The 27,387-nt window shown below is 58.6% G+C and overlaps 2 protein-coding genes across 9 annotated transcripts in view; one reads left to right on the forward strand and one right to left on the reverse strand.

Annotated features, from left to right (window-relative positions):
• Positions 1–1,981: 1,981 nt before the first annotated feature.
• Lrpap1 (LDL receptor related protein associated protein 1) lies at positions 1,982–18,147 on the forward strand. The gene is made up of 8 exons (XM_026395328.2): positions 1,982–2,253; positions 8,038–8,182; positions 11,157–11,281; positions 12,378–12,498; positions 13,152–13,310; positions 15,062–15,144; positions 16,319–16,495; positions 17,751–18,147. The coding sequence occupies exons 1-8, from the start codon at positions 2,035–2,037 to the stop codon at positions 17,811–17,813; spliced, it is 1,092 nt and encodes a 363-aa protein (XP_026251113.2). The 5' UTR covers positions 1,982–2,034; the 3' UTR covers positions 17,814–18,147.
• Dok7 (docking protein 7) overlaps positions 6,947–27,387 on the reverse strand; it is a 47,289-nt gene continuing 26,848 nt past the window's right edge. For 2 of the 8 annotated variants that reach the window (XM_077803487.1, XM_077803482.1), the window contains exons 9-10: positions 25,780–25,932; positions 22,752–25,457 (exon numbers count right to left, since the gene is read on the reverse strand). In XM_077803487.1, the coding sequence (XP_077659613.1) occupies positions 25,321–25,457; positions 25,780–25,932 (290 nt within the window). In that variant the 3' untranslated portion in view covers positions 22,752–25,320. Of the gene's footprint in view, positions 6,962–20,156; positions 20,918–22,751; positions 25,458–25,779; positions 25,933–27,387 lie in introns of those variants that run through there. The other 6 variants (XM_077803486.1, XM_077803485.1, XR_013344420.1 and 3 more) reach the window with 6 other exon arrangements.

The following is a 27,387-nucleotide window of genomic DNA, read 5'->3' on the forward strand; positions in this document are numbered from 1 at the left end:
TTTTCCATGTAGTTATTTTTCTCCTTTAGAGCTTATAGAAATCTTTTTGCTACAATGTTCACAAAAATGTGTTTGGGTGTTAGAGGTCTATTTTTACTCATTGTGAGCCATTTGGTGGGTCCCTTCAACCTCCCAACAGTTCATCCCCTGTAGGTCTGGAAACTTGTCTTAAATCATTTCTTTGATAGTTTATTTCTCCCTATTTTATCTGTACTTTCTTTGTGAAACTTTGTTAATCAAATAATACTTCTCCTGAATTGGAAATCTAATTTTTTCCTTATTTATTCTTTCTTATTAGTCATCTCTTCTTGATTTCAATCCACTTAATCAGCATTTTCTTCAAAATCTTCCTATCATTCTATTTGGCTTTTGGTTTCCAAAACTCACTGTTCTCTGACCTACATATATTATTCTCATATATTATACATGACATTATACATTTTATACATATATTTTCTGTGTGTGTGTATGTTCCATGGGTCTCTGTGAGGATAATAGTGATGGTCATTTTTCCCAATTTCTTTTTCCTGTGTGTGTTTTTCCCTTTGTTTGGTCTTGGTTTTGTTGTTTGTGGTGCTGGGGGTCCATCTCAGGACCTGTAAGGCAAACCCTTTACCACCAAGCTACACCCCCCAGGCCCTACCTACATGGTTTGTTTTCACCCAGTTGCTTTTTTGCTGTTGTCTGTTTCCATTTCTCTTTCTCTTTCACATGAGGAGCTTCCCTTAAGAGTTTAAGAACCCTTAGCTGACTGCTCAAGACACAGAGTGAGGGGTTTAAAAAGCTGATGGGAAGCTACCTGCATGGTACCTACATCTTCAGACAGGCAGTCTAAACAAACAAACAAACAAAACCAGCCAGTGTCCACACACCCATATGGCTCCCACTTGGGAGAACAGCTAGACAACACTGCCAGACCCTGCTGCATCAGGTGCGGCCCTCTGAGCAGACAGAGCTGGCCTATTTTCCACCTCCCCTGGGGTTCCTCAGTGGCCAGCAGGAGCCTGGGATGTTGTGTCCAAGTTGGGATCCCAGACAGTGTGTCGAAGACGGAGCCCTGGACGCCGTGTTGAAGACGGGGGTGGGGGGGGTTGGGGGGTGCCTGGCTCCCAGAAGCACCCACCAGAGCCCAGCTGCAGCTGGTGAGGAGCGCCTGTCCTTCAGACCTGAACCAGGGTCAAAGTGAACATCCGTTCTCACAGGGTCTACACTGATACCGTGGTCAGTCTGACCTAACCCTAAAGTGGGTATTAACAGCGGAACAGCGGGCTAGCTGCTGGCTCCCGGAGAGGAAGGCCGAGCCTCCTCCTTCCTGGGACAAACAAACAGCTGGACAAATCAACACGATGGCTCTCAAGACAGGGCAGCCCTTCCTGGAAAAGTATAGGACGCAGCTTTCCCCTGCAGACGCCCACCCTCGCTTTGCCTCAGTGCCCCTTGGACCTGAGACCGTCAGGACGTCCTCACTGTGGGCTCTCTCGGCACCCAGGCTCTACTAGACCCTCAGCCCCCTGGCCTCCGCATCTGTGGCTCCCTCCTTCCCTCTGGCTCCCACTCTGCCCCAGGGCACCGCCAAGCCCCGACGTTCAGTCGGTGGATCCACTGAAATGTGGCAGGTGGGGACAGCGGCCAGGTCACGCACACCTGGCAGGGGGACTAGGCTGAGGGAGGCAGCGCTGCGGCAGGTGCCACCCTCCCCCCCCCCCACCCCGGGGCCTGGCTGCCACGCGCCCTTCCGCTCGGCGAGGAGCGACCCCTGGGGTCCCAGGGCGAGAGAGCTACGCCCAGGCCCGGCGGGGACCAGCACGCGGTCAGAACCTGCCGCACCGGAGGGGCCGCGGACTCTCCTGCGCTCGGGCGGGCAGCGGCAGAGGACCCCCAGCCCTCCAGGCTCCGCCCCCGCCCGCGGCAGGTTGCTAGGAAACGCCCGCGCGTCGCCCAATCAGCTCACTCCCAAGAGGCCGCGCGGGAGGTGGGCGGGGCCTGGGAGTCCTGACGGGCGGGCGCGAGGTGGGGACCGCGCCGCAGAGGAAGATGGCGCCGCGGAGGCAGAGGGTCTCTGGGCCGTGCGGGCTCCCGCTGTCCCTGCCCCTGCTGCTGGCGCTGCTGCTGCTGCTCGGGCCCTGGCCTGCGGCGACCCACGGCGGCAAGTACTCGCGGGAGAAGAATGAGCCCGAGTCGCCCGCGAAGAGCGAACCCGGGGAGGAGTTCCGCATGGAGAAGCTGAAGCAGCTGTGGGAGAAGGCCCGGAGGGTGAGCGGGGGCCGGGGACGGTGGGCTGGGGCGGCCGTGCCAGTCAGCCCTGGCCGGGTTCCTGCGGCCCGGAAGCTCTGCCTCCCCGAGGTCAGGTGGGCACCTCCACCTCACCTGCCGTAGGAAGGGGACCCTGAGGCAGCGGGACTTGCAGAAGTCCTGGGAGACCTTGGGTGGAGCTGCGCCGCCTTTAGAGCAGCTGGAGGCCCGCCCCCAAGGGTACCCACCAGCTTGGTCCACGCGCGCCAGCCTCCTCTGCCCAGCGAGCTAGTTATCCCGAGTGAGGCAGAGCTAGCTTTTGGCCTTTTGCAGGCCTTTGCCATTTGTCCCACACTACCTCTCCCTTTATGGAGATAAAGAATTAAAACAGGTGAGGTTGGACACTGACGTTTCCATGAACAGCAGAAATCCCAGGAGCAGGCTGGTGCTGGTTAATTTGGGTGAGGGATACAAAGAGGTGGAGGGTAGGTCAGCTTAGAATTCTTGAAACAAAAGGCCCAGGGAATGCTAAACTGGAAGTTAACAGGTATCTGATCTGATCTCTTCATTTTGGAGATAAAGGTACCAAAACCTAGAGGAGAAAAGGCATCCCAAGGTCAGCCAGCTTCCTAACTGGAATGACCCTTGGCCAGCCACACTCTACATTAACATAAAAGCTATTTCATTTTTTAGGCATGGGCTCAAGTGTATGAAAATAGTTATTTACAAACTAAGACCCACTCCTCTGGGTCTCAGTCTCTTCATCTTTAAGTAGAAGGAGGTCAGATTAGCTCTTCCTTTAAGTAGTCCAGTTTTAGCATTCTTGAGTAAATAATTTGCAAGATAAGAATAAATTCTGGAAGAGAGCAGACTCTCTGGCCGTGGAGGAAGAGTAGTGAGGGAGGATTGGGAGGCTGGCTGCAGGGGACTCTGTTGTGTCCAGTGTGTATAGCCCTGTAAGCCCTTCACAAGATGCTCCTGTCCCAGCTTCATTTCCAGCCAGTGTCCTGAGGTTCTGCTGGAGAGGACCTCTGTGTATAGTGTTTGGCCTACAGAGATAGAGATGGAGACAGCACTGTAGGCTAGAGAAGCATAGTGGTTTCCTGGAGGAATGGGCCAAGGACACAGTGGGGTTGGATGTGGCAGGATCATCTGAGCAGCAGGGACCAGGAAAGTCTAGAACTCAGGATGTGTTTTCACTGGCCCCCCGCTGCTCACTGTGATGGGTGTGCTGAGCCAGCCACTATTGGCTGGGTGGAGTTTCCTCCGCAGGGTGAGGTTAGAGAACCAAGAAGACACTAGTCTGAGTTGGAGACAGTGTTGGGAAAATGTACTTGGGTGCCCATGAACCCAAGGCTCCCCTTGCTTTGGGAGCTGGCCTAGGCCTTCCACTTGCCCATCTAAACATGCCCCAGGCCAGCCTCTGCATCTGTCAGCCTGGGTGCCTTTCTTAGACCTCTGGCAGGTCACCATCTCTGGGTTCTCCTGTGCTCCTCTCACACCTGATTTGCTTTGGTATCAGGCCAGTCTATTCTCCACTGTCTTCTGTGGTCACTGCTGGGTGCCAGCTCCCGTTGGCCCTGTGCAGGCCTTGGACTACATGACCTTTCTGATCCCTCTAGCCCTGAAATTCTGCAGTCATGTGTGCAAACCTTTTCCACTGAACCGAATGGGAAGTTCTTCCAGGGTGGACTTCTGTGTTAGGGCATCTTGTGTGTCTTCCCACTTCCATAGAGCCTAGTAGTTGAGGACACACTGACTCTTGCTGGTTTTCCTTCTAGACATGGAAGGGTGGTGGTAGGAGCTGTGGCCAGGTACTGAGTCGCCTCAGGGCAGCCAGAAGGAGTGTTCTGCTCAGGCCCCTGCAGCCTTGGGTCCAAGGTGGGCTTAATGCTTCTACTCCTACTACTAAGAGCACTGGATCCTGGGGTGGACAAGGCAGGTGAGTCTGTGGTCAGCTTGAAGAGGGTGTTAATGTGAGCGTAGCTCACATCACTTCTCACCCACCACCTACCCACTGCTGTAGGTGGGAGTGAGGGGTGCTGCAAGGCCCTTTTTGAATTGGGGTCTCTTTGTATTCTGTGGCAGAATCAGATGGAGCATGGGGGACCAGCGTTCTCAGCCTCGTGACCTTCCTTCACTGACCAGAAAGATTTTGTCCTTTCTTATTTGCTTGACAAAAGCATTATGCATTTTTTGGCTTTCTAAATATATGATTATGTCATAGCAGACAACACTGTATAGCATGTCATGGTATCTGAGGGTCAGGTAATAAGTGTGACAAAGCCATGTGCCTCACCCTCATTCTGACCCTCTTCTTGAGGAGGTCAGACCCATCCTGAGACTCCTGTGGGTGTGGAGGTGAGAAGATACAGAGAGTGTTTCCATCCTGGGAGACAGTCCATCCTAGCTTCGTACCCTGACTGAAATCACCCTGTCCCCACTTCCCGATGTCCCTAAGCAAGCTGAGTCCTGTGGTGTTGTGACACACCCAGTGTGTTGCAAGATGCCAAACTCCCAGCCTAGGGCTGTCCTTAGCTGTGGGGGAGGGGTGCTTCTGTGGCAGCTGCCATGTGCCCACAGACACTTCTCTTTCTGAGGAGCAGGCTTCCTAGGTCTGAGTAGCACCCCTGCAGTAAAGGTGCACTGTCACCCTCAGCCTGGGAAATGGGTCTTTAAGCTCAGAGTTCCTATTTCTGACACAGATGAACATCTTTCACCTCTGACACAACCAAAGTAGGTGTTGTCCTTAAAGGTCAGGTGTGCAAAGCAAAGGACCCAAGAAGCCATCCCTGTTGCCAGATGTTTCCATTTCCTCCTTCTTCGTGCCCTTGGAAGGGCTCTGTGTCACACTTCTCCAGGGACTCTGAGGAAAGGGTGGTCACAGGACTGGCCATGGCCTTCCTGCCTCCACCTGCCAGCAAGCCCTTTGTCGAGGGACTGAGCATCATGAGAGGGTGCTGCATGCCAGCTGTCTGCAGTGGCTTGCTGCTTGGCCAGTGACTGCCTAGCCAGCAGCAGCGAGGTTGCCTCGTGGTCAAGCCAGCACGTGGGCAGCACCTGCTGCTCTTTGGGAGTTGAGTGGTCATCTTGGCAGCATGGGTGCTGGGCACACCACCTTCCCTGCCTGAGCTGTGCTCTGCACACCTCTGCTTGGCAGAATACACAGCCCTGGCCCCAGGGGCCAAGGTTTGAATGGACTCCAGAGACTACACATTCTGGGCCTGGGTTTCTGGGGACAGGGGATTGAGAAAGCAGAAGGGTCTGGAAAGTTCCAGAGCCCCACTGGCTCCTAGGCACACAGAGGATTCCTGGGTGGCACTGGGGCTTCCAGGGAGAGTGACAGGCAGCTGGGCAGCTCCCTAGGGTTTGTGCTCACCCTCGGGGCCATTGGAGGTGGTGTCTGAAGGGCAAGTTCTGTCTTTCCATGCTCTGGGCTGCCCCTGTCTCTGTCTCCTGGTCATCAGTTATTTACTCCAGGACTTAATATTTGACAGAGTCTGCTTTTGTTGTGTTTGTTTATTTTTGCAGTGCTAGGCATTGAACCCAGGACCTCATGCATGGTAGGCACGTGTTCTGCCCCAGCCCTGATGGATTGTTTTTTGCATTTACTTCTCTTTAACTAGTACTTCAAACTTGATGTGTTAACGTCTAACTTTAAAGAGAGAAAGGAATCCTGAAGTGAGAGCCAGGTGTTTACGCGTGACCTGCTTGTCTCCCTCCCAAGTAGAGCTGACAGCTGCTGATTTTGTGGCTCTGGGCACTGTACCTTCAGCCCTGAGTTTGTAGGCAGCTATATGTCAGAGGACAGTGGGCATGTCATGACTTTTGAGAGATTTGGGTGGTAGGTTTAGACACCGAGGTTTGGGCCTGAGAAGAGAATGGGTGACTCTGGGGCAGATGGTGGCCCCCCTGTGCAGTTCCGCCTTTGCATCTCACAGTGTACCCTCCCACGTTCGCCCACTGACTCTCCCAGACCCCTGAGAAGGTGGGCAGGGGGTGCGAAGCCCACCACAGTTTGCAGGTGAGAGTGCTCGTGCTTGAGCCTTGGAGGAAGGTTGTGGCCCAGGTCCTCAGCTCTGCCCTCCAGCGAGGCACCAGGCAGCATTGGTGAATACCTGGACCCTCCCCAACAGCCCCAGAGAGGGCAGATCTGGCGTGAGGGCACTACCAGCCCTCCCTGCAGAGCAAAACCAGAGCCTTGGGCTGGGTTGTGGCTTAGCAGTAGAGGGCTCACCTAGCATGTGCGAGGGGCTGGGTTCGTCCTAAAAATAAACAAATAAAATAAAGGTATTGTGCCCAACTATAACTAAAAAAGTATTTATTTAAAAAAAAAAACAACAGAGCCTCAGCCGTCTCCTCCCCGCAGCATCTCCTCCCTGTAGCGCTGCCCTGCTGCCATGTGCCCAGCAGGGGAGACGATGCAGTGTGTGGGGAATTAGAGGTGGAAACAGACCTGTCTATTATTGCTCCAGAGTTTTGTGTCACAAATAAAAAATAAGTAAATGTGGGCTTCGGATCAGAAACAAGGCAAGGGGGCTGTGCTGTATGGTGGCTGGGCCTGTCAAAACAGGCGAGTCTGGCTTCCTCTCCTGTCTGTCCCCACTCCATCCTGCCTCCATGGCCTGTGTCGCTGCTTCTCTGGGAGCCCACAGATGAGATGCAGCCAAGTCATTCCAGGGTCTCAAGGGCACGCTGCAGATGGGCATCCAGCCTTCTGCAGGGGCACCTGATAGAGTTCAGAGGAGAAATTATTGGACAGGCAGGGCCAGCTCAGAGGGTGTTGGAGACACCAGAGAAAGGGGTTCAGGGTCAGCAGAGAAGTCATTCCTTGGAGAGTGGGTCCCCCAGACCCTGCCCCTTTCCTTGCTGCAACCTGCCAGGCAGGACAGGTGGGTTATACCTGCACGGTTGGCTTGCCAGCAGGTGAATGAGAGGGTTATTATTAATATTATTTCCACTCCAGATATCTGGGTTCCCTTTCAGAAGTGTCCTGGGCTGACAGGAAAGCCTGATACATGTAAGAGATGGGGATTAAGGGCCTCGGGAAATGAAGTGGGAGAATCAGAGGTTGCAGTTGTTTTGGAGGACTTGCAGGGGTCTCTGCTGACCGTCCCCCTCCCGTTGCCCAGGACAGGCTAAGCATCTGTAGGGAGTCCAGTTCATACCCGCTGCGGGTGCTCGGGATCTGTATTCCACGTGGCCTGGCTCTGTCTCAGACATGGCCAGTGTCCTGGGACAGTTATAGTTCTGCTTGATTCTGGTTTTTTAGATTTTGTTTGGAGGACTGGGGGCGTGGCTCAGTGGTAGAGCACTCACCTAGCCTGTGGAGGCCCTGGGTTCAATCCCCAGTACTACCCTCAAAAAATATATGTTATTTGGATTTTATTTTCTGTAAATTATAAAGATTTTATTTTCTGTAAATTCAGTCTTCTCTGTGGCACTTTCAGTTGTTTTTTCATAGTTGTGCAGCATGAGCAAAAGGTAATGCATTTCTTTACCAGGCCCAGCCCCTCATTGGTACCCTGTTTCCCTGGTGAAACTCACCGTGTACCAGCGGGGAGGGAGGGAGGGTGCCTGTCACAGCAGCCCTAGCCTCTAGGCAGCCGCCATCAGGGGCGACCTCTCCATGGACTGGGGTTTTAGAGCTCGGGCCTGGGTGGAAGGCCAGCTGTCTTTAGAACTTCTTGCCCATGGCCCCAACTCTGTCCCCTCTTGTCTGGGGTCCTAGTTGCCACCCTTCTCCCAGGTCAGCCTCGGGCTGTGACTGCCGTGGTCACACATTGCTCTGTTCTTGTTGGGCAGCTGCATCTCTCTCCTGTGAAGCTGGCGGAGCTCCATGCCGATCTGAAGATTCAAGAGAGAGATGAGCTCAACTGGAAGAAACTGAAGATCGAGGGCCTGGACGAGGACGGGGAGAAAGAAGCAAAGCTGATTCGCAATCTTAATGGTGCTTGTCTTTCTTCTTACAATCGGGGAGGCAGCTGCCCAGCCTCAGCGTGCAGGCTCGCCCCCACGGGCACCTTGGCCATAGTCTCAGGCCTGTCTGTCCCCTGAGTGCTGTTGGCACGTTGGAGGAGGACCAGGATCAGAGTTCCAGACACACAGATGCCCCGGCGGCTGACGGCCCCGAGCTGCATGGCCTGGAAACAGGTTGGGGACACGGTTCACCCAGGCAGCCTGAGGGGGATGCAGGTCCCCTCCTCAGTCCAACAGGAGACTGTTCCTCCTCAGGCCTCACTGAGGTGCTGACTCCGGTCCCCCCTTAACAGACTCAGGGACGGATATCCTGTGTGGGGTTTTCTGCCTCCAGAGCCAGTGCTGTCCCCAGCCGTCCCTGTCCCTGCTCAGGCCTTCAGAGCTTCACCACAGTACGACGTCTGGGTGCACCATGGCCCAGCCTCATTTCTCCCATTTTACAGGCCAAGTTCAGATTGTGTATCAGGAACACAAAATCCACATGAGCGGCAGAGGGCCGTCAGGCTAGAGGAGACACACCTGAGATGAGTCGGGACAGCTGCACTTCATGCAGCATGTTGGGGAGGCCATCCTCTTGGGCAGGGCAGGAGCCTGCTATGGAGTTTCCTGCCCCAATTCCACCCCATCAGAGGGAACTGGGCATGTGTAGGATGGAGGGCCCTGGAGCTGCCAGAGCCCTTCCCCTCCAGAGGAACCATCCCTACCCTGGTGCACAGGAGTCCAGGCCCAAGAGATAGAGGAGCCCAGGGCTCCAGGGAGGTGGGTTAGTGACCGTCTCCCTCCCTGCTGGCTGGTGTCCTCATGGGAGTGGCTTCTTCCAGCCTAGTAAAGTCCAGGCCCATGACCCATTTAGGGCAGAGTTTTCTGCTTGGATGACACTGGTCTCTGGTGCCTGGCAACAGCCTTAGTGGAACTCTGGAAGCTGACCCTCCTGAGCACTCCTGGAGAGGTCTTATCCAGGAGGTGGGTGCTTGCTGATGCTGGCCACTCTCATGGCCACACAGGTCCACTGTCTTCCAGGTGTGGTCTGTGGACCTGCTCCCCATTCCCTGTGCCATGGTCATATAGCACACCCAGGGGGACTGTTTCATGCAGTGTCCAGACAGGAGACTGGGATGAGAAATGGGCACAACTGGTAGGAGCCCTGGGGAACCCCATCTCCACCAGCTCTGCCCTGGGCACCCTAAGGACGTACCTCACCGAACTGCCTCATCTAGACTGACAGTGGCTCTTTTGGCAAAGCCCACATGGGCTCTGTCCTCAGAGGGATGGGTCCTGTCTGCACCTGTTGTTCACCCCACACACAGCCCACGGCCACCTCAGGAGAGGCCGGGCTCTGTGCTCTGTGAGGCCTCCTCCAGCCTCAGCATTCTGGGATTCCACCTGAGGCAGAGCCCAGCATCCAGAACCCTCCTCAGTCCTGGTTGCTGAGCATAGCCCTGGCCATTTACCTGTGGTCAGGAGTCTGGTGGTTCCTATGCCCTCGGCCCTGAGCCACACCCCACCCTCTTCTCTGGCTTGGGCTGCCAGAGCTGTCCAGGGGAGTCGGGAGTGTGAGGCCTGGGGCGGCTGGGCTCTTCCTGGAGCTGGGAGCAGTGGTGGCCTGGGCCGGTCAGCTGGACCTTGGAGACAGGGTAGGCACTGGCTTTCTGAGGCTGGGGTGGCTGAGCAACCTTTACTTAATCAAGATTTTTGTTTGTTTTATTTTTAAAGGCAGGGTCTCCTACCTGTGTTGCTCAGGCTGCCCTGAACTCCAGGCTCAGGTGTTCCTCCCACCTCAGCCTGCCAAGTAGTTTGGGCCTGGCTTAAGTAATTTTCAAAGTCGTTCTTAGAGATAAAAGTTGCATGTGATGGAATCCAAATCTTACCACAGGGTTTGACAAGTTTTGCTGAGTGTGTGCCCCAGTGAGACCCACCCACCCACGCCCAGGCAGCTCCTGACCACTGTCTGCAGTGGAGTGAGACGTCTGTAGGCTGCCTGACACTGAGAGGACCAGGGCTCCTGGACTGTAACGCCAGAGTGCTCCTGCTGTGCATGCTGGAGGCCCCCAGCGGCCAAGCTTCCAGATACATCGAGACCTGTGGTCTCCTGTCTGGTCTTTGAAAACTCCCTTCCCCTCTTCTGGGCCCAGAAGAGGGGAAGGGAGTTTCCAAAGACCATATATGGGCTGGGCCAACCGGATGGGCTGTGGATTCCAGGGGGGCCTGGCTGGTGGGGGCTTGCCCACAGAGCTGTAGTGGCTGAGTGCTGGCATGTAGGCTAAGAGGTCAGAGCCCTGGCTCTAGAGAGCTGCTTCCTGGGACAAGAGACCAGGCCCCAGGCCCTATTTGCCTCATGTCCAGAGCACCAAGCCTGTCCACAGTAGGGTCAGCTGTCTGGCCTTCCCTACAGTGTGCTAGTGACCAGAGGTACGTGTCCTCATGGGGCAGAAAGACTGATGTACGAGGCCAGTACGTCCCTTGGGCTGGGTAGCAGCAGACATGCTGGCTGGCCTCCCCTCCCAGCTGCCTCAGAATCTGCCAGGAGTTCTGGTTCTGCCTTTCCCCTGTAGGTGAGCACATTATCAGGGTTGTCAAGCTCCCTGGCCATTGCCTGACCCCTCAGTGGACTATCTGTCCTCACTGGGGTTGGTCACAAACTGGGACAGTACTACCTGTCCTTGAGACCCTGTGGCCAGTGGCCCATCCAGGCCACACCTGGTTTTCCCACAAGCCACCTTTGCGTTCAGGAGGACATTAGCAGGGTGTGTCCACGGGAGGAACCAGGCCTGTCCTCCTGGTGTTTGTAAGCACTGGGGGCTGGTATGCGTGCTGGTCCACTGCGTCTTGCATGGCCACCCAGCAGCCAGGGTGAAGAGAAAGCAGGCCAGCACTGCCCCTGGAGTTTCTGAGACGGGTGGACTGTTGGTCAAAGAACCGTGTGGAGTAAAACTGCTTCTCTCTAGTTATCTTGGCCAGGTATGGTCTGGATGGGAGGAAGGAGGCCCAGATGGTGCACAGCAACTCACTCAGTGACAGCGCCCAGGACGACGGGCTGGGGGACCCCAGGCTGGAAAAGCTGTGGCACAAGGTACCCATCCGTTTTTCCATGACCGCTCAGACCTGCCCTGATGTTAGGGTTAGGGCATGGGGGGTGGGTCTCAAGTTGTCGCCCTGCAAGGCCCCCGTCCCTTGCACGGTACTCACTGTGTGGGGCCTCTCAGGAGAACGCAGCTTTCTTGGGACAGTGCTGCTCTTTGTGCATCACCTCCCTGCAGCTCAGCCTCTGCTTCCTCTTTGGAACATGCCTGTGCTCTCTACAAAGCGATTCTTTTGGCTTATAGCTCTTAGGCTGAAATGTTAAGAACGTGCTTAGCAGCGTTATTAAATTGCATGGGTTAAACACACGGTGTGACTGCATTCTTTTCATTTATCTATTCATGGTGGTGCTGGGACTCGAACCCAGAGCTTCTCACGCTAGTCAAGTGCTCTACCACCAAGCTACCACCACCCCATGGCTGCGACCTCTGCCTTAATTGGCCTGCAGAGCTGCTGCTGTGGGAATGCACCTCAGCCTGGTGTGTGTCCGTGCCCACACGGGAGTGGGCTCTCTGTGCTGTCTAGGAAGGCGGGTCTGCTGGGCTTGGCCTGGCATGCTGTTTGGGCTGCAGACCTCAGAGTGGGGTGCTGGGTGGGGCCAGGTGTTGGGGTGTGATGGTCTGGCTGACCTATATCAGGGTGCTCCCTTGCTTTGGCTCCCCTTCCACCCTGGTTCAGAACAGCTTGTCTGGATCATGCTGATTTGGTTCAGGGATTGGAACTCTGCACCAGCCTGTTGTCCTGGGTTGTAGGGAAGGGGGCAAGAGGCAGATGGAATGGCAAGGTGACCAGCCCTGGGCCCCCCAGGGAGATGACCTTGCTGTGTTCACCAGCCACAGCCAGGAGAGGGAATAGGTGTGGGGGACCCTCCTCAGGGTCCTCCTCTCCTCACCTGGCCAGCATGGTCACCATGCCCCACCAAGTCTGGGCACACCAAGTAGAAGGGACCTTGCCCAGCAACAGCTGTTCTCCCTGGTTTGGGTTTTATTTTCCTGGTGTACACACTTGCAAAGAGTCTGGGGGCTTATGGAGGACAGAGGGATGGCACGCCCCACCAGGGGTCTTCCTGCTGGTCCCCTTCCCTCTAGGCGAAGACCTCAGGGAAATTCTCCAGTGAAGAGCTGGACAAGCTGTGGAAGGAGTTTCTGCACCACAAAGAGAAGGTGGCTGAGTACAACGTCCTGCTGGAGACGCTGAGCAGGACTGAAGGTACCTTGCCCGCCTGCCCCGCCACACTGCTCCTAAGACAAGGGTACTGGGGGCCACCCAGTACCCTTGTCTTAGGTTTCCACCCAGTTTTGTGAATGGAAACAGGTTTGTTGTTGTTGTTGTTTAATATTTTATTAGTTGTTGATGGACCTTATTTTTATTTATATGTTGTGCTGAGGATTGAACCCAGGGCCTCACATGTGCCAGGCAAGCGCTCCACCCCTGAGCCACAGCCCAGCACTAATGCTCCGCTCAGATGAAGCTTTGGCAGCAGCTCTGTGGCCACCCTGGCCTCCTCTCCCAGCAAGCAAGCAGCTGCTGCCTCCTGACTGGCCAGGCCTTTCGCCCTCAGAACTCCCCCAAGTAGGGACCCTGAGAAAGAGCACATTGGAGGGCTGGTGGGGCTGTGCCGTCTTGGGTGGCCTCCAGGGCTCTGGGTGCACTGACGTCCACCTGCAGTCACCATGGACCCAGGTGTTGCTGTTTGAAAGGGCCCATCAACTGACATCACTGTCCCCAGAGACAGCTGAGGAGCAGATGCTTCCAAGAGAGAACCTTTGAACTCTCCCAGGGGTGTGGTTTTCGGCAACACAGTGGTCCCAGCGCCAGGCCCTCGGGAGGCCCTGACCAGGCATTGTGTTCTGATTCCACAGAGGTTTATGACAACGTCATCAGTCCTTCCGATCGGAGCCAGGTCAAGGACGATGTCCTACACAGCAAGCACGGTGAGCTGAAGGACAAGCTGCGCAGCATCAACCAGGGCCTGGATCGCCTGAGGAAGGTCAGCCACCAGGGCTACGGCCCCACGGCCGGTAAGCTCCGCACGCGACCGGCACCTGTCCACGGCTGCTGGCTGTAGCAGTGGAGGGTGCATCTGGCAGGTTGTGTTCTCAGTGCTTGGGGGACTGGCCCAGGGACCTCGGGCCCTTGTCACATGCACTCCTTGACTGTTAGAGAGGGGCCGGTCCAGGGTCCACTTTCCTAAGCTGTTCATAAGCATGGGTGCCTCTGCCCTGCCAGCCCCTTCCCTGAAGGTGACTCAGGTGGTGGAGCAGTGGCCCCAAGGCACAGCCCCTCCCAACAGGCCTGGTGGCTGGCTTGTGGCAGCTCTTAGTGGGGGCTGGCGGCTCTCCACCAGTCTCTTTGTTCTGGGTTCTTGTCTCACGAACCCAAAGAATGGAACCCACAGACAAGGAAGAATGAATGCTAATACAAAGATGTGGGATTTATTGGAGTGGGAAGAAAAGAGGCAGCTCTCCCTCAGGGCGAGGGACAAGTGGGCTGTCCCTTGGGTGTGCTCATCTAGGGCTCTACGGAGCATTGGGTCAGTGCTGTTGGTCCAAGTGTTCTGCTGACCAGGTCTTGGAAAGGATCGGTGCTATTGGTTGACCATCAGTCTGAGCTTTCCTGAGTCAGGGTCTGCCGCCACCTGCATGCTCTTGGTGCATATTGGGCCTGGGGCCAGGGGGCAGTGGGTCAGCCACCCTGGTTCACCTTGACCCTGGCTCACTGAGCCTCAGGCCCATGCCAGTATGGCAGGCTCCACAAGGCACAGCCCGTGCTCCCTCCATGCCCACCCCGTCTGCCACCCCAGGACAGGGGCTTGGCTTCACTGGGACACCACCTGCAAGGCCTCTCAAGACGAGAGGCGCACCCAGCACAGGGGCGCATGTGTCCTACAGGCCAGGCCCAGCTCCCCTTGGTTTTGTCCTACTTCTGCCACCTGCGTGCCCTTGTGCAAGAGTGTCACCATCTCTCCCCCACCTGGGCACAGCCTCCTGTGGAAGTGATAATACCACCTGGCAGATTTGCCATTCCTGGGTTATTAGGAGCCAGAGGGCTTGGCCACAGTGGGCATGGTGGGTGGTGATGCTGACCCCTGCCCCACGCCCCCCTCAAATGTCTCCTCGTGCAGCTGCGTCCGGGCAGCTCCTTGGTTTCTCCTGCCCTTGCACTTTGTCCTCCAGCCCTCTCCCCACAAGCCAGGGCTCCCTCGGGTCCTGGGCAGGAAGGTCAGCCGGGAGGAGGAGTAGCAGGCACCATGTTGCTCACAGGCAGGCCAGGTGAGCAGAGGCTGGTGACCCATGCTGGACAGCTTCACTGTATCCCCACGTGGGCCCAGCAAGGTCAGGAGCCACCTGGTCTGCTTAGGAGCAAAAAGGTGAACAACCCAACCCCCACTCTGGACCTGTCTCTGATGGACAGCCCTGACCAATGCCGAGTAACTTCTGTACAGCCCCCAACCCACACTGCCTCTGAGAGGCATCCAGGAGCAGCTGGTGGTTCCAGTCATGGACAGGGCAGCCCAGGTCTAAGCCCAGGAGAAGCACCCTTCACCAGGGACCACATCACAGCCAGTCCTTTGAGTGACAGACCAGGTGCCCAGAGCACCTCAGGAATGCTCTGAGTGTACCCAGGCTTACGTGTGGTTGTGTCCAAGCCTTAGCTGTGCGCTGACACCAGGCAGTCACATACACATGTGCACACCCTATCCTGGGGCAGAGCAGGCTCTGTGGGCCCAGCCACACTGCCCCTAAGACAGGTGGCTCCTGCTCTTTTGCAGAGTTTGAGGAGCCCCGGGTGATCGATCTGTGGGACCTGGCCCAGTCTGCCAACTTCACGGAAAAAGAGCTGGAGTCATTCCGGGTAAGGAGGCCCTGCTGTCTGCCCCGCTGTGTGCCCGCCTGAGTTCCTGTCCAGCTCTGGTGTAGGGCATACTTGTGTGTCTGTCCCCACCTGCTCCCTCTGGCCCTCGTCCCCTGCTGACTTCTGCAGCCCTGAGTCCTGGTTGGTGGCCAGGTGGGGCTGTGTGCACATGAACATGCCTCTCAAGCCAGAGCGGCCCCATGGCCGAGGATGAGCCATGTCTGTGCCTGGGTGGTCTGCCTGGCTGGCCATGCTGTGAGGAGAGGACCACTGGGGCACTGAGAGGGGAAGTGGCCGGTGTATCCAATGGGACAGGGGCTGTGGGAGGTGGATGGGGCGAGGTGTCCAGAGAGGAGACAGTAAGAGGCTGCTCACCAAGTAAGGGGCTCTGGTTCCTTTGAGCCGTGGGAAGCTAAGCAACTCCTCACTGCGGGCTGGTGGGTCACCCGAGGGGGGGACAGGCCTTTGGGAGGGCTGCTGGTGCTGAACCAGGGGGCTTTGGGGGATTGTGGGGGCCCACGGGACTCTGTGTCGTCTGAGTGTTCAGGACGTGTTCCGTGTGTGCACCTGGGATGGGGTGGCTAGGCCCAGAGGGGGACGACTGCCAGCAGGGAGAGCGGCCATGCACACCCGCCCTCGCGGCCCTGGGAAGAGCCCTTAGCCTCCGCGGGAGGGTCGGGTCGGTCACCCGTGAGGAGTGGGCCAGTGGGCCCTGCAGAACTGGAGAGGGCCTTGGCCAGTTGAAGATGGGTAGGGTGACCAGGATCTGGGAAGATGGTGCAGGAGGGGTCGGGGGCTGCAGGGAGGGAGGGAAAGGCACACACAGAGGCGACCATGGAAGAGCCCAAGCACCAGGTGTCGGTCTGCAAATGGGACCTGGGGTCAGTGCAGTGAAGAAAATGCAGACGGGGACCAGAGGCCCAGGTTGACACCGAGGTCCTCGAGGCCATCAGGCTCTGGTGGGGCATCCCTCTCCTTTGGAGACCCTAGCTGTGGCACCGTGGCCGCTCCCGCCCACACTGCCCTCAAGCATGCTGCTTCATGACTGCCGGCCACAGCAGCCTGAGCCACTTCCTGCGCTGACCCGGCTCCCAGTGAGACCATCCTTGCCCAGAGACGGGCCCTCAGGTGCCCAGGGTTACATTGGAGAAAAGTAAGTGTCAAAACCTTCCAGGAGGAGCTCAAGCACTTTGAGGCCAAAATCGAAAAGCACAGCCACTACCAGAAGCAGCTGGAGGTCTCACACCAGAAGCTGAAGCACGTGGAGAGCTTCGGCGACAGCGAGCACATCAGCCGCAGCAGGGAGAGGCACGCGCTGCTGCAGGGCAAGACCCAGGAGCTGGGCTACAAGGTGGGTGTCGCCTGGCCTGTGCCTGTCAGCCCACACAGGGCTGCCCCTACCCACATGGCCACCCCCCACATGGCTGCAGGGCAGCTGCCCTGAGAGGCCTCAGGAACCCACGTGCATGGAGCCTGGCCTCCTGGCCCACAGAGTACAGGCCCTTGCTGGTGCGACCCAAATCCGCCACTGCTGTGTCCTGTCCAAATCTCGCCACACTGGGGCGAGACTGGGATGGTGCTGGAGGACCATTGGTGGTGGACCCACAGAGCAGGCACCTTCCTCCCCCAGGAGCCATTCCCACGGGACACCCTGGGCGAGCTCAGTGAGCAGGGACGCAAGGTGGTATGGGCACTGAGGATCCAGCACCAGGCCCCACGAAACCAGGAGAGACTTTGCACAGGGAGTGGGGCTCAGGCTGGGAGGGGACCTTTTACTGCCTGCAGGGTCTGAACCACAGGGCTGTGCTTCCTCCTCAAAATCGGCAAAGCCTGAGAAGTTAAGTCATGCAGAAGTGCCAGGAGGAGGGGCCTAAGTGGGGAGGAGCCAGGCGCCCAGTCGCCGGTGCCCATTGCTGCCATCTGAGTGCAGGCGTTAGCAGAGGGCTCGCCTGCCAGGTGCAGTCCTGGCTTCCCTTCCTTCCACGGAGGGCAGTGTGGCCTTGGCTAGGAAAGCCTGTCACCAGCCAGGCCTGGCAGCGCACACCTGTGTCAGAGGCTGAGGAAGGAGGATCCCAAGTTCAGGGCCAGCCTGGGCAACTCAGGGAGCCCCTGGCTCTAAGTGGGTTGTGGATGTAATTCAGCAGTAAGCACTTGCCTGGTGTGTGCAAGGCCCTGGGTTCAATGCCAGCACACAGCCGTCAGTTGTGCTGGGGATGCCAAGAGGAGACCTTCAGCCAAGACTGATGCTGAGCCGTGGCGGGGGACAGCCAGCAGGCGGGGCTCTTGTGTGAAGTGCAGAGCCCTGGGCCTGGAGGCGGGGGACGGTCCTGAGAGCCCTTGTAGCAGTGGGTCCAGGGTGAGCTCACCCTCCGTGCAGACGCAGCCCACCACAGCGTCTCCCACTCAAGCTTTTAAGAACAAGGTGGACCCTGGGAAGTCCTGTTCTGCTTGTCAGGAAGGTCTGCTTCCTGGGGGCACGAACTGGACAGTGTGTGACCAGGAGGGCAGGGCGCGGGCATCTCTTCAGTGTGCTCCTGGGGTGCGCAGCCGCCCTGGGTGTGGCACTCCTGCTCTTCTAGTCCAGCTGATCATGTCCCTGTTTGCAGGTAAAGAAGCATCTGCAGGACCTGTCCAGCAGGATCTCGAGGGCACGGCACAACGAGCTCTGAGAGCTGAAGGTGCCAGGGGCTGCGGTGGCATCGCCTGCATGGACAGACTGGCCGTGATGATGGCAGGCTGATCCCAGGTGCCGTGGCAGGGAGGATGTTTCACAGGCCCAGTGGAACCAGCGTTCTCCCTCCCACATCTGGCCTGGCCTCTGGGTGGTAGCCTCCTGTGTCTCAAGCAGAGGTGGCTATCATCACACTGGAGAGGACTGGAGTCCGGCGGCCAGTTGGACAAAGGTCTCGAGTACTGCTCGGTGTGGTCTGCATCAAGACCCTGTGAATCTTCCCCTGGAAACATGTACAGAGTCCTGAGAATCAGAGTGTGGTGTGTCCGTCATCTCATCGTCGCCTGGTCTCAAGGTTTGTGGCCATGCACTGGCCAGAGCCAGCATTGCTCCACTACTTCAGCACTTCCCAGGGCCCTGGTCTCCTCCTCCTCTGGCCCAGGTGGCCTCTGCTCCCCAGGTCTCTGCAGTCACTCTCTCCCCATGCCTGGCATGGTTTCGCCTTTAGAGTGGAGGTTCCAAGGCAGATGGCAGAGGAGGAGCCCAGGATCCAGGAGGGGGGCCTGAGCCTGTGGCCATGGTGGCTCCTTCTTCCTCTCACCTCTGCAGCCCTGGGGACTTGGGAGACACTGACAGGTCCCCACACCCAGCTTCAGGGGGCATGGTCCCCGTATTTGAGCCTGGAAGAGGCTGGCTGGGTCTGGCAGTGGCTAGGTCTCAAGAGTTGAGATCTGTCCCTCTGGAGGGTCATTTAGTCACGGTTAGTAAGAAACAGAAGAGGGCGAGCCTGCAGGCCAGAACACACAGGTAGCAGGGCAGAGCGAGCACAGCCCCCGGGCTCTGGGCAGTGCATAGTCTGCTCACCCACAGGCCCAGGCCAGCTGGGTGTGTCCCCTCAGGAAGTGCTGGGTAACAGGCTGCCCAGAGACCTTGGCAGCATCTGAGGCCAGGAGGTGATTGTCTGCAGGGTCTCCACATCTGCCTGTCACACTCAGAGCCAGCCACATACTCAGGTACCCAACCAATGCCCCATGTGCAGAGACTGGCCCTCGTGGGGTTCGCAGTCCAGGATGTCGGGGTGCATGGCCTGACAGGGACGTGGAGGAGCCAGAGGACACTGGGGTCAGTCTCCTGACCCCTTTTCCTTGCCTGGGGCTGGCTCTGCTCTCCTTGCCTATGGGTCTCCAATGGAAACGTGGCCCCTCGGTCAGGATGTGGAGGCCGATGCCCCAGGGACACACCCAGCAGAGGAGCGTCCACCTGTGCACATGGAGCTCTGAGCGCTGGTCACGCCCCTGCCGGTGACCCTCAAAGTAAGCACAGCTGCTGCAGAGGTGAGCCGCATAGGTCACACCGTTGGGCCACTGTGCAGTTCAGGAAATCTGAAGCCAAATGACGGACACCTTTAGAAACTGAAAAGGCCACATGGGTCAAAAAAAGATCACCTTTGAAATTGAGAATCTCCTCCAGGGGCTGTGGTGCGCACCGAGGAGGGAGGACCCGGGGTCGACACTGGGAGGCCACCAGCCTCAGAGGCTGTGCGGGAAGGGTCCGTGCTGGGCGGGTCACGGGGACCGACTCCCACTGGAGAAGCCATTTGCCACAGCAGACGATTCACATCTGGGGCAGTGGGGACTGTTGGAGGCAGGGGCAGCAGGAGCCCAGGGAGCTCCCTGTACCAGGACTGAGGTCCTTGCTCTGAAGGTGCTCTCTGTCCAGGCATACACGGGCTCTGGTCTTGCAGGCCATCAGGTCCCAACCGGCCTCAGGCGAGAGTCCAGGGGGAGGCCTGACCATAGGAGGCCAGGATCTTCTGGGGGTCAATACCAGACCCCTCCCCCACCCCGGGTGTCGGAGGGAGAAGGGCGTTTTAACAGGATCTGACCAAGGGCGCGCCCCAGCTGCCCCTGGATAAGCGATACTCACTTGCGTAGGAGCCTTGACACAAGCCCAGTGGAGTGCTCCTGGCCGCCCTGCTCTGCCACCCTGCAAAAATAACCCTGAACAACCCTCAAAGAGTGACCTGGGTCCCGCCTCCCAGCCAAGCCCCAGAGTAGCTTTTCATGGATCCTGGGCGGCTCCTGGTTGGAAATAACAGAAAGCAGCTGGCCCTACAGTGAGGACTGGCAGGAAAGGCCAAGCTGCCGCTGACCCCTGCAGTGTCCACGGTGGCCCGTGATCTTGCTGGCGATCATAGATGGGACGTCCTGGAGGGTCTGCAGCCCCGGTGGCACCTCTAGACTGCAGAAGAGAGAGGGGGAGCTCTGGACTGAGGCCGAACATCCCGGGGAATGCAGCTGGGCGTGTCTTAGGGGAAATTTAACTTTGATCGTCCACAGAAACCACGCAAGAAGGGTCCTGATATAGTGAGACGCGCATTCACAGGAACTTCTGTGAGAGCACGGGCGAGAGCCCTGGGCAGGGTCTCCAACAGGCCGCACGGAGAAGCCCAGGAGGAAACCCAAGCCCAGGGAAAACTGAAACTGGGTCTCATCAGAATTTAAAATCTCTGCTTATCACGAGATGTTGAGAAAGTGGTGAACTAGAGACTATGGACATGTCCACCGCCTGAATCTGAGGGGACTCTGCCTACATAAAGGCCTTTGCAGCTTAGTCTTCCAGATTGACAGGGAAGCACGCAGGCCCTTTTCCATGTCCACGTGGCCAGCACCGCGTGAAGAGGCGCTGGGTGTCAGCAGTTTCTGGGGGGAGGCCGTCCTCCGGTCACCACAGCCCTGGGCTGGACGTGCCTGGACGCAGCTCTCTGGTGCCATGTGCATAGTAGCAGGAGTCTGGAGACTGGGCCACTTGAAGATGAAATGCCACCCTCTCTGTGACCTGCAGTCCACTGTGGCACCCAGCAGCCTGCTCGTGGTGGCCAGAGCTAGGTGGGTGGCCTGCAAACACGACAGCCTGGACAGGCGTCAGCATTTGCTGAGCTGGAAGAAGGCACCGTGTCTCCAGCAGTGGATGCCAACACAGTGGTCCCCCCTGCATGGGTATTGGCCAGGACAGTGCACAGGGACTGGCAGGTGGTAAGTCCCAACTGACGAGTTCTCAGGTCAGTGCACCCGTGAAACCAGGAGGTGAACTTTCAAATGCCTGGAAGAGAAAATAAGGTGCTCCGAGGTTAGAGAGTAGGGGGACGGTGTCACACCGGAAGAGCCAAGGACAGGCGAGTGAGGCTCCAGAGGGCAGCCGGGGACCCCGGGGCCTGCACAGTGGATTCCAGAGGGTGGAAGTCGGACTGACAGGTCACCATGGAAACAAGTCTCCAGAATGCAAGGTCCCGGGGAGCATGAACTCGCAGCTGAGGGTTTGAGAGCCGTGGAGGCGAAGACCGTTCCCAAATAACAGGAGGGGAGAGCTCCAGGCCAGCTGTCAGGACGGCACTCGTCCTCACAGTGATCCCAGGGGTTCAAGGACAAACTGCAGCCCAGAATGGTGCCCCGGCCAGCAGTTAAGGGTAGAAGGAGTCAGATTGTGTTTCCAAGCAATCTCAGACTGACCCACGTACCATGTCTTGGTTCGCTGCTCGGGAAGTGCTCCCTGAAAGACAAGTTTTGGGGACCCACTAAAAGGAAGCCCACCCAGGAGAGGGGTCATGGGCCTCCAGGGCCTGGAGCAGCAGTGCAGATGGCACCCAGGAGACTGGACAGAAGAGTCGCAGGGCAGGTTGTGCAGACCACCTTGGGGGGCCACACCATGAGAGGGCAGCGAGCGTCAGCGTGAGTGCGTGGGAACCGCTCTCAGGGGAACATGCCGAGCAGCAGAGGGGCACAGCGCCTGCCTGAGTCACAGCGAGCACACAGAGCAGGGCACCACCACAGGGAGGCCGACAGCACCAGGCCAGGGCTCCTGCTGGCCGTAGCTTGGACGTGTTTTTATAGTGACAGATGCAAATGCCAGGGAATCGTGAAGCCACTGGATGTGGGAGCGGGGACTGCTGACTCTTCAGTTCATGAGAAAAATACCCAATTACAAGACACGAGCAGGCGTGGTAGCCATGCCTGTGGCCCGGAAAAGGAATGGGGCTGGTAAGGTGTCTCGGTGGTAAGGCACCGGGGTGAGTCCGGGGCCAAAGTGCACGCGGTAACAAATCACGATCAGTGGGGTTTTGTTTGGTTGGCTTTTAATTTTGTTTTGGGGCCTGGGGATTGAAACCCAGGGTGCTCTACCACTGGACTACACCTATTTTTTGAATCAGGGTCTCAAAGCTGCCCAGGTTGGCCTCAAACTTGAGATCCTCCTGTCTCTGCTTCTCGAGCTGCTGGATCACAGTATGGCCACGGGCCGGCTCAGGTTGTCCCTTGGTCCACAGCCTGTGCAAGAGGGCACGAGGCAAGGGAGAGGACGTCCCGGCCAGGGAGTGCTCCTTCAGCTCCAGCCTCTGCAAACGTGCCCCGCCTCTCTGGCGCTGGCCGTGAGGACGTGGAGGTCACCTTGGCCCTGATGGCAGAGCTTACGTGGACCTAGTCTTTGGGAATCTCCCATGCTCTGGTGCTGTCCATCTTTATAGTCAGCTAGGAGAACAAAATCTGGCAAAAATCTAGGAAAGTCAAAGACGTCAATCTGCCCACATGGGGCAGCCGCAAGGAGGTTCCACTCAGCTGCCTTGTCTGCAACACAGAGCACCTGAGTGTCCAGGCCACAGTTGCACCTGAGCCCGCATAGAGGACAGGCCACAGGCCTGCTCTTAGACACCCTCATCGTGGGTCCTCAATCCACTTGAGACAGTGGTTACCCGGAGCGGCATGGGAATGAGCTGCCCTAGGTGTAGCTGGCAGTCACCACCGACGGGGCTAGGACACAGCCCCTCCCACTCCCACCAGTTCGCAGGGCTCTGAGCACGTTCTTTAGACCCGACTCTATTGCTCACGTTTGTCAGGTGAGCCTCTTTCCCACCCCCCACCCCCAGCAGCCTGCTCCCCAAATAGCTGTGGCCCTGTCCCCTGCCAGGGTCCTCCATCCCTGCTCCGGCAGGCCCTCCTGGCCTCTCCTGTAGGCAACACGTGCCAGCTCAGGCCCACCCGGGTCCACAGCCCTATGGCCTTGGCTGGCCAGAGCCTCAGATGCCTCCTTATAAAGTGGCAGGATGCCAATTTCTGTGCTGCCCAAGGGGTCATGGGTATGAGTGGCTCTACCCAGGCCTGGGTGTCTGTGATGTGGCTGTCTCCCCTCTGCCTGGGAGTGTGATGTGCAGCTGGGCGGCCAGCAGGGGGGCAGAGGGCAGGTTCAGCTAGGCCTGGCCTGGCCAAGGTGCCACGGGGAGGGGCTAGGCACACGTGGGTCTGCAGGAGGGCTTCTGTGAGCCGAGCTCTGTGAGGGAGGGTGACCTCTAGCTCAGGCAGCCTTAGGGAGTGCTGGGGACCCTGCCAGCCAGGATGACCATTGGCGGCCAGAGCCACATGGCCAAATGCCTGACCTTCCTCTAGAGCTGGGTGGGGTCTGGAGCCTGACCTCAGGGTCCTCTCTGCAGAGCTCTTGCAGCCAGGAGGTGGCGCCAGGGCTCTCAGGTGACCATGGAGATCCTAGGACCCTGGCCTTTGTCTTGAGCCTGGGAAGGGGTCCTTGATGGGCTTCTGGTCCCTGGGCTCTATTGGATGCCTATCTGGCAGTGACACACACTCAGCTGGCCTTCACATTCCCCCTGTGCTGTGTCCCTCGATGTCACCTCATCCTGGTCTTCCTGCCCTGGGTCCTTGCAGGCTGCAGACCCAGGCCTGGTCCCTTTGAGCTGCTCCATGGGAGGACTGGAGACTGGGGCCAGGCACACACAGTTCCCATGGTGCAGACCCCAGCTCAGCTCAGAGTTTGCAGGGGCACCCTGCGTGTCCCTGTGTTTGCCTGTCCCCGTGCCTGCCCTCCATGCTGGCTTGGGATTCCCAGCAGCAACTCCAGGAATATCAGGGCAGGTGCCTTGTCTAAAAGGCGAAAGGGCAACTCAAGTCAACTTAAGTGCCCAACAACCAGTGACCCACCAAGCCAGCGTGGCCGTGGATGGAGGTGACGGTGCTGTAGACCAGAAGGCGGCCCTGCACACGGTAGTGGGAGGCCCCAGACAGGTGGAGGGTCTGCACTGGGCCCCCAGTGGACAAGATGGCCACGCTCATCTTGTAAGAAGATCTGGGCAGGGGCAAAGGGGATCTTCTAGGCCAGGCGCCTGTCCCCACCATGTTCTGGTGGGGCAGCCTCCAGGGCCCCCCTCCAGCTGACCACAGTTGAGCTGCTTCCCCGACCTTGGCTTCCACAGCCCCACCTGCTCAGCCCTTGTCTGCTCAGGGGACGAGTGGGGCTGACAGAGCAGGGAGGGAGGAGAGGAGGAGCACCAGCTGCCTTTGATCCCACAGGACCACTGGGGCCTCCTGGGTGGGGAAGGGAGGGTCAGAAGAAGAAATAGGACCAAGACTGGCTGTGGCTGTCCTAGGGGAGCCCCTCACCCACAGCACCAGCACTGGGGGCTGGGGGCTCACACAAGTCCACACCTGGAAACTTGCCGCCAGTGTCTGAATCACAGAATTGCCAGACTCCCCCAAGGCCATGGGCGCATCTGGAAGAAGTTCCCACGAGGAGACCCCAACTCAGCTCCACTAAGGGGAGACAGTTCCCTCCACCCCTACCCCAGAACCCCCAGCCCAAAGGCAGAAGGCACACATGAACCCACCTTCAGGGAATTACACATGTTAAAAATAGAACAGGACCCGGCGTAGGGCGCACTTAATCCCAGCAGCTCGGGAGGCTGAGGCAGGAGGATCGAGAGAGACCCTGTCTCTAAATAAAATGCAAAATAGGGCTGGGGATGTGGTTCCGTGGTTGAGTGCCCCTGGGTTCAATCCCTGGTACCAGAAATAAAGAAACAACAGGAGAGTGTGGAACTTCATATGACACCAAGGAGCCCTGAGGTCAGTCAGTCCTACACAGGTAGGAGTCCCACTGGCACTGACCAGTGGGACAGCCCTCCTGTTCTTGCTGTGGCCTCCATCCCAGGGCACAGGGCATATGACCCAGCAGGTGGGACCCCGGGGGTGGCTCAAAGACCACACTACAGGGAGCCTGGGTTAGCAAGCTTCAGGAGCTGTCTGCCCTGTCTAGGGACATGCCTTTTCCTGGGACGCGGCTGTCACCTGTCATCCCAGGCTGTGGAAGCTACTCTCGAACTCTCCCCTGGCAACTCCAGCCCTAGGTGCTAGAGGTGCTGTCAGGGGCCTGAGCAGCCTCAGCAGCCTGTGGTCCAGAGGGACGTGTCAGGCCAAGGGAAGGGTCAGCCCTGGACGCCAGTGAGGAGGGAGATCTGGCCAGAGGGAGGGTTGGAATGAACCAGCGCGGGCCCAGGTCTTCCAGCTGGGTCTGGGCACGAGACCAGTCGTGCCCTCCCCTGCAGCTGGGAGGCCAGGAGTCGGCCTCAACCCAGCCCACAGAGGCCTGGGCCCCTCACAACGAGGGCTTCCCACAGAGCGCACGGCCCACCTGGCGGGGCCAGACGTCCAGCTGTCCAGGTCTGGGCATCACTGCTGGGCCCCCTTCCTCCGCTGCTCCAGCTCAGACAGCCGTTCCTCCCGGGCCTGCGCGTGCTGGGCCCCCACCCGGTGCGCCGTCTCTGTGGCCGCAATGTCGATCTGGGCGTAGTGGGCGGGGCCGGCCCCTGCGAGCAGCCCGCCAGCCGTTAGCAGAGAGCAGGCCAGGGCTGGCACCCGCCCAGCTGCCCAGCCCAGCCCGCAAGTGCTCATCCCCTCGGTGACAGGGGCTGGACGGGTCCCTGTTGCCACTTCCTTCCATCCCACACCAGTCCCTCAGCCAGACAGGACCTGGGCCTGTGCCCGCAGCCTCAGAGGGGCTCAGTCGGACATTGCTGAGGGTCAGGGCTGCCTTGGAAATGTCACTTGGGCACGAATAGGCCAGGGCTGATGTGCTGGGGTCAAGCCCTGAGACTGGCCCAGCTCTGTGGGTCTCCCGTGGGGACCCACCTCGGACGCCCAGGCCGGCCTCCTGCAGCTCCAGGCCCAGGTAGTGCAGCCGCTGTCTGGAGGAGGGGCTGACGGGGAGGTTCACGTAGGTGGGTGTGCTGCTGCGCCGCCTCTCCAGCCCTGGGCTCTCGGCAGCCACAGGCCCTGGGGGTCCTAGAGAGGAGGGACGGTGAGTCCTCCGAGGTGCCAGGACTGTGCCGACCCCAGGACTGTCCAGCAAACAACTGCCCCTCCTCCAACCCCCCACCTCTCCTGGGTCTTGGACCTAGCCTGACTCCCCCATTTCCTGGACCGTCCACCTCTGGCTGGCCCCCCCATCCTGAGACCACCTGGCCTCCACAGATCCCCCGACACCAGCTCTCTGTGGGTCCCTCCACCCTCACTCTGTCCTCCCAGCCTCCCAACCCCCCAGCACAGGCCAGGACCACGCCCCCGTCCTGTCCTCACGTGACCTCTGTGATGTCCCTCTAGGGCCTCCTGCCTGCCACAGGTTCTCAGGACCCCTCTGGATAGGTGAGTCCCGGGGGACTTTTCCTGAGTACAGCTGGGACAGCGGGACTCTCCATGCCAGGCAGGAGGGCTTGTGGTTGAGTCCCAAGTTAACAGGCTGCTGGGATGCACCCTGGCCCCTTCTCCACAGGCCAGCGCCCCACAGGAAGGACCCTTGGCCACAGAAGACCTGTCCCCAGGGTCCCTGTGGGGCAAGGACAGCCACATGGGATGGGGTGGACAAAGCGCCACTGAAGGGGGTGGGCAGGTGAAGCCGTTCCCTCGCTCCATTCCTGGAGGGCCAGTGACCCAGAGGCACAGCCGGGCCCAGGGCTCAGACCAAGGCAGGCCCTGCCCCAGAGTATAGCACCCCAGTCCCCGGATTCAGCTAGGGACTGCAAACACCCGCAGTGGGCCTGCTTCTGAACCCTCTGCCCAGGAAAGGGGCCCGGCTCTGCCGGTCTCTGGCCAAGGGTGCTGGGCTGCCTGACCATGTCCCTGATACAGGCCCCCTGGCTCCTGCTATCCATGAAGTGCCACCTGGAAGTCCACACGTGGGCCTTGCCCTCCTCCCGTTACTGCCCCCAGTGAGACTGGGTTGGATGTGCTGCCTGCTTGCTCCCGGGGGAGGCTGAGGCAGAAACCCCAAATTCCCAAGCCACACAGCCAATGGCCAGGATAGGACGGGGCCCAGGTGGGGCAGGTTGACCACCTGTTTCCACCTGAGCAACCAGGAGTCCTTGCCCACCCTGCTCTGCCCAGGATCCCTGGGGACCTCTGCTGCAGCGGGACAATCTCAGGACAAGACTCCTTTAGGAGGACGTGCAAGCTCTGCCCGCCCCCGGCCCTTCCTCTTCCTGAGGCAGCCCACACCTAGAAACCTGCGTTCCTGGAGGGGTGCAGCTCCTGGAGGGGTGCAGCTCGGGGAAGGGCGCTTGCTCCACGCTGGAGAGCGAGCTCCCAGGAGCAGCCCCAAGCTGTCTGTCTCAGATGCAGCCTGCACTGAGCGGGGGTGGGAACATGGCCTCCAGCGGGGACTGGACTCCCCACCACCCTGATGCAGCCCTGGGCCAGACAGCAAGGAAGAGACCCCCACTCACGCCCACCAAGGCTCCAGAG

The sequence above is a fragment of the Urocitellus parryii genome, chromosome 10 (genome assembly GCF_045843805.1).
Source record: "Urocitellus parryii isolate mUroPar1 chromosome 10, mUroPar1.hap1, whole genome shotgun sequence".
Classification (NCBI taxonomy): Eukaryota; Metazoa; Chordata; class Mammalia; order Rodentia; family Sciuridae; genus Urocitellus; species Urocitellus parryii.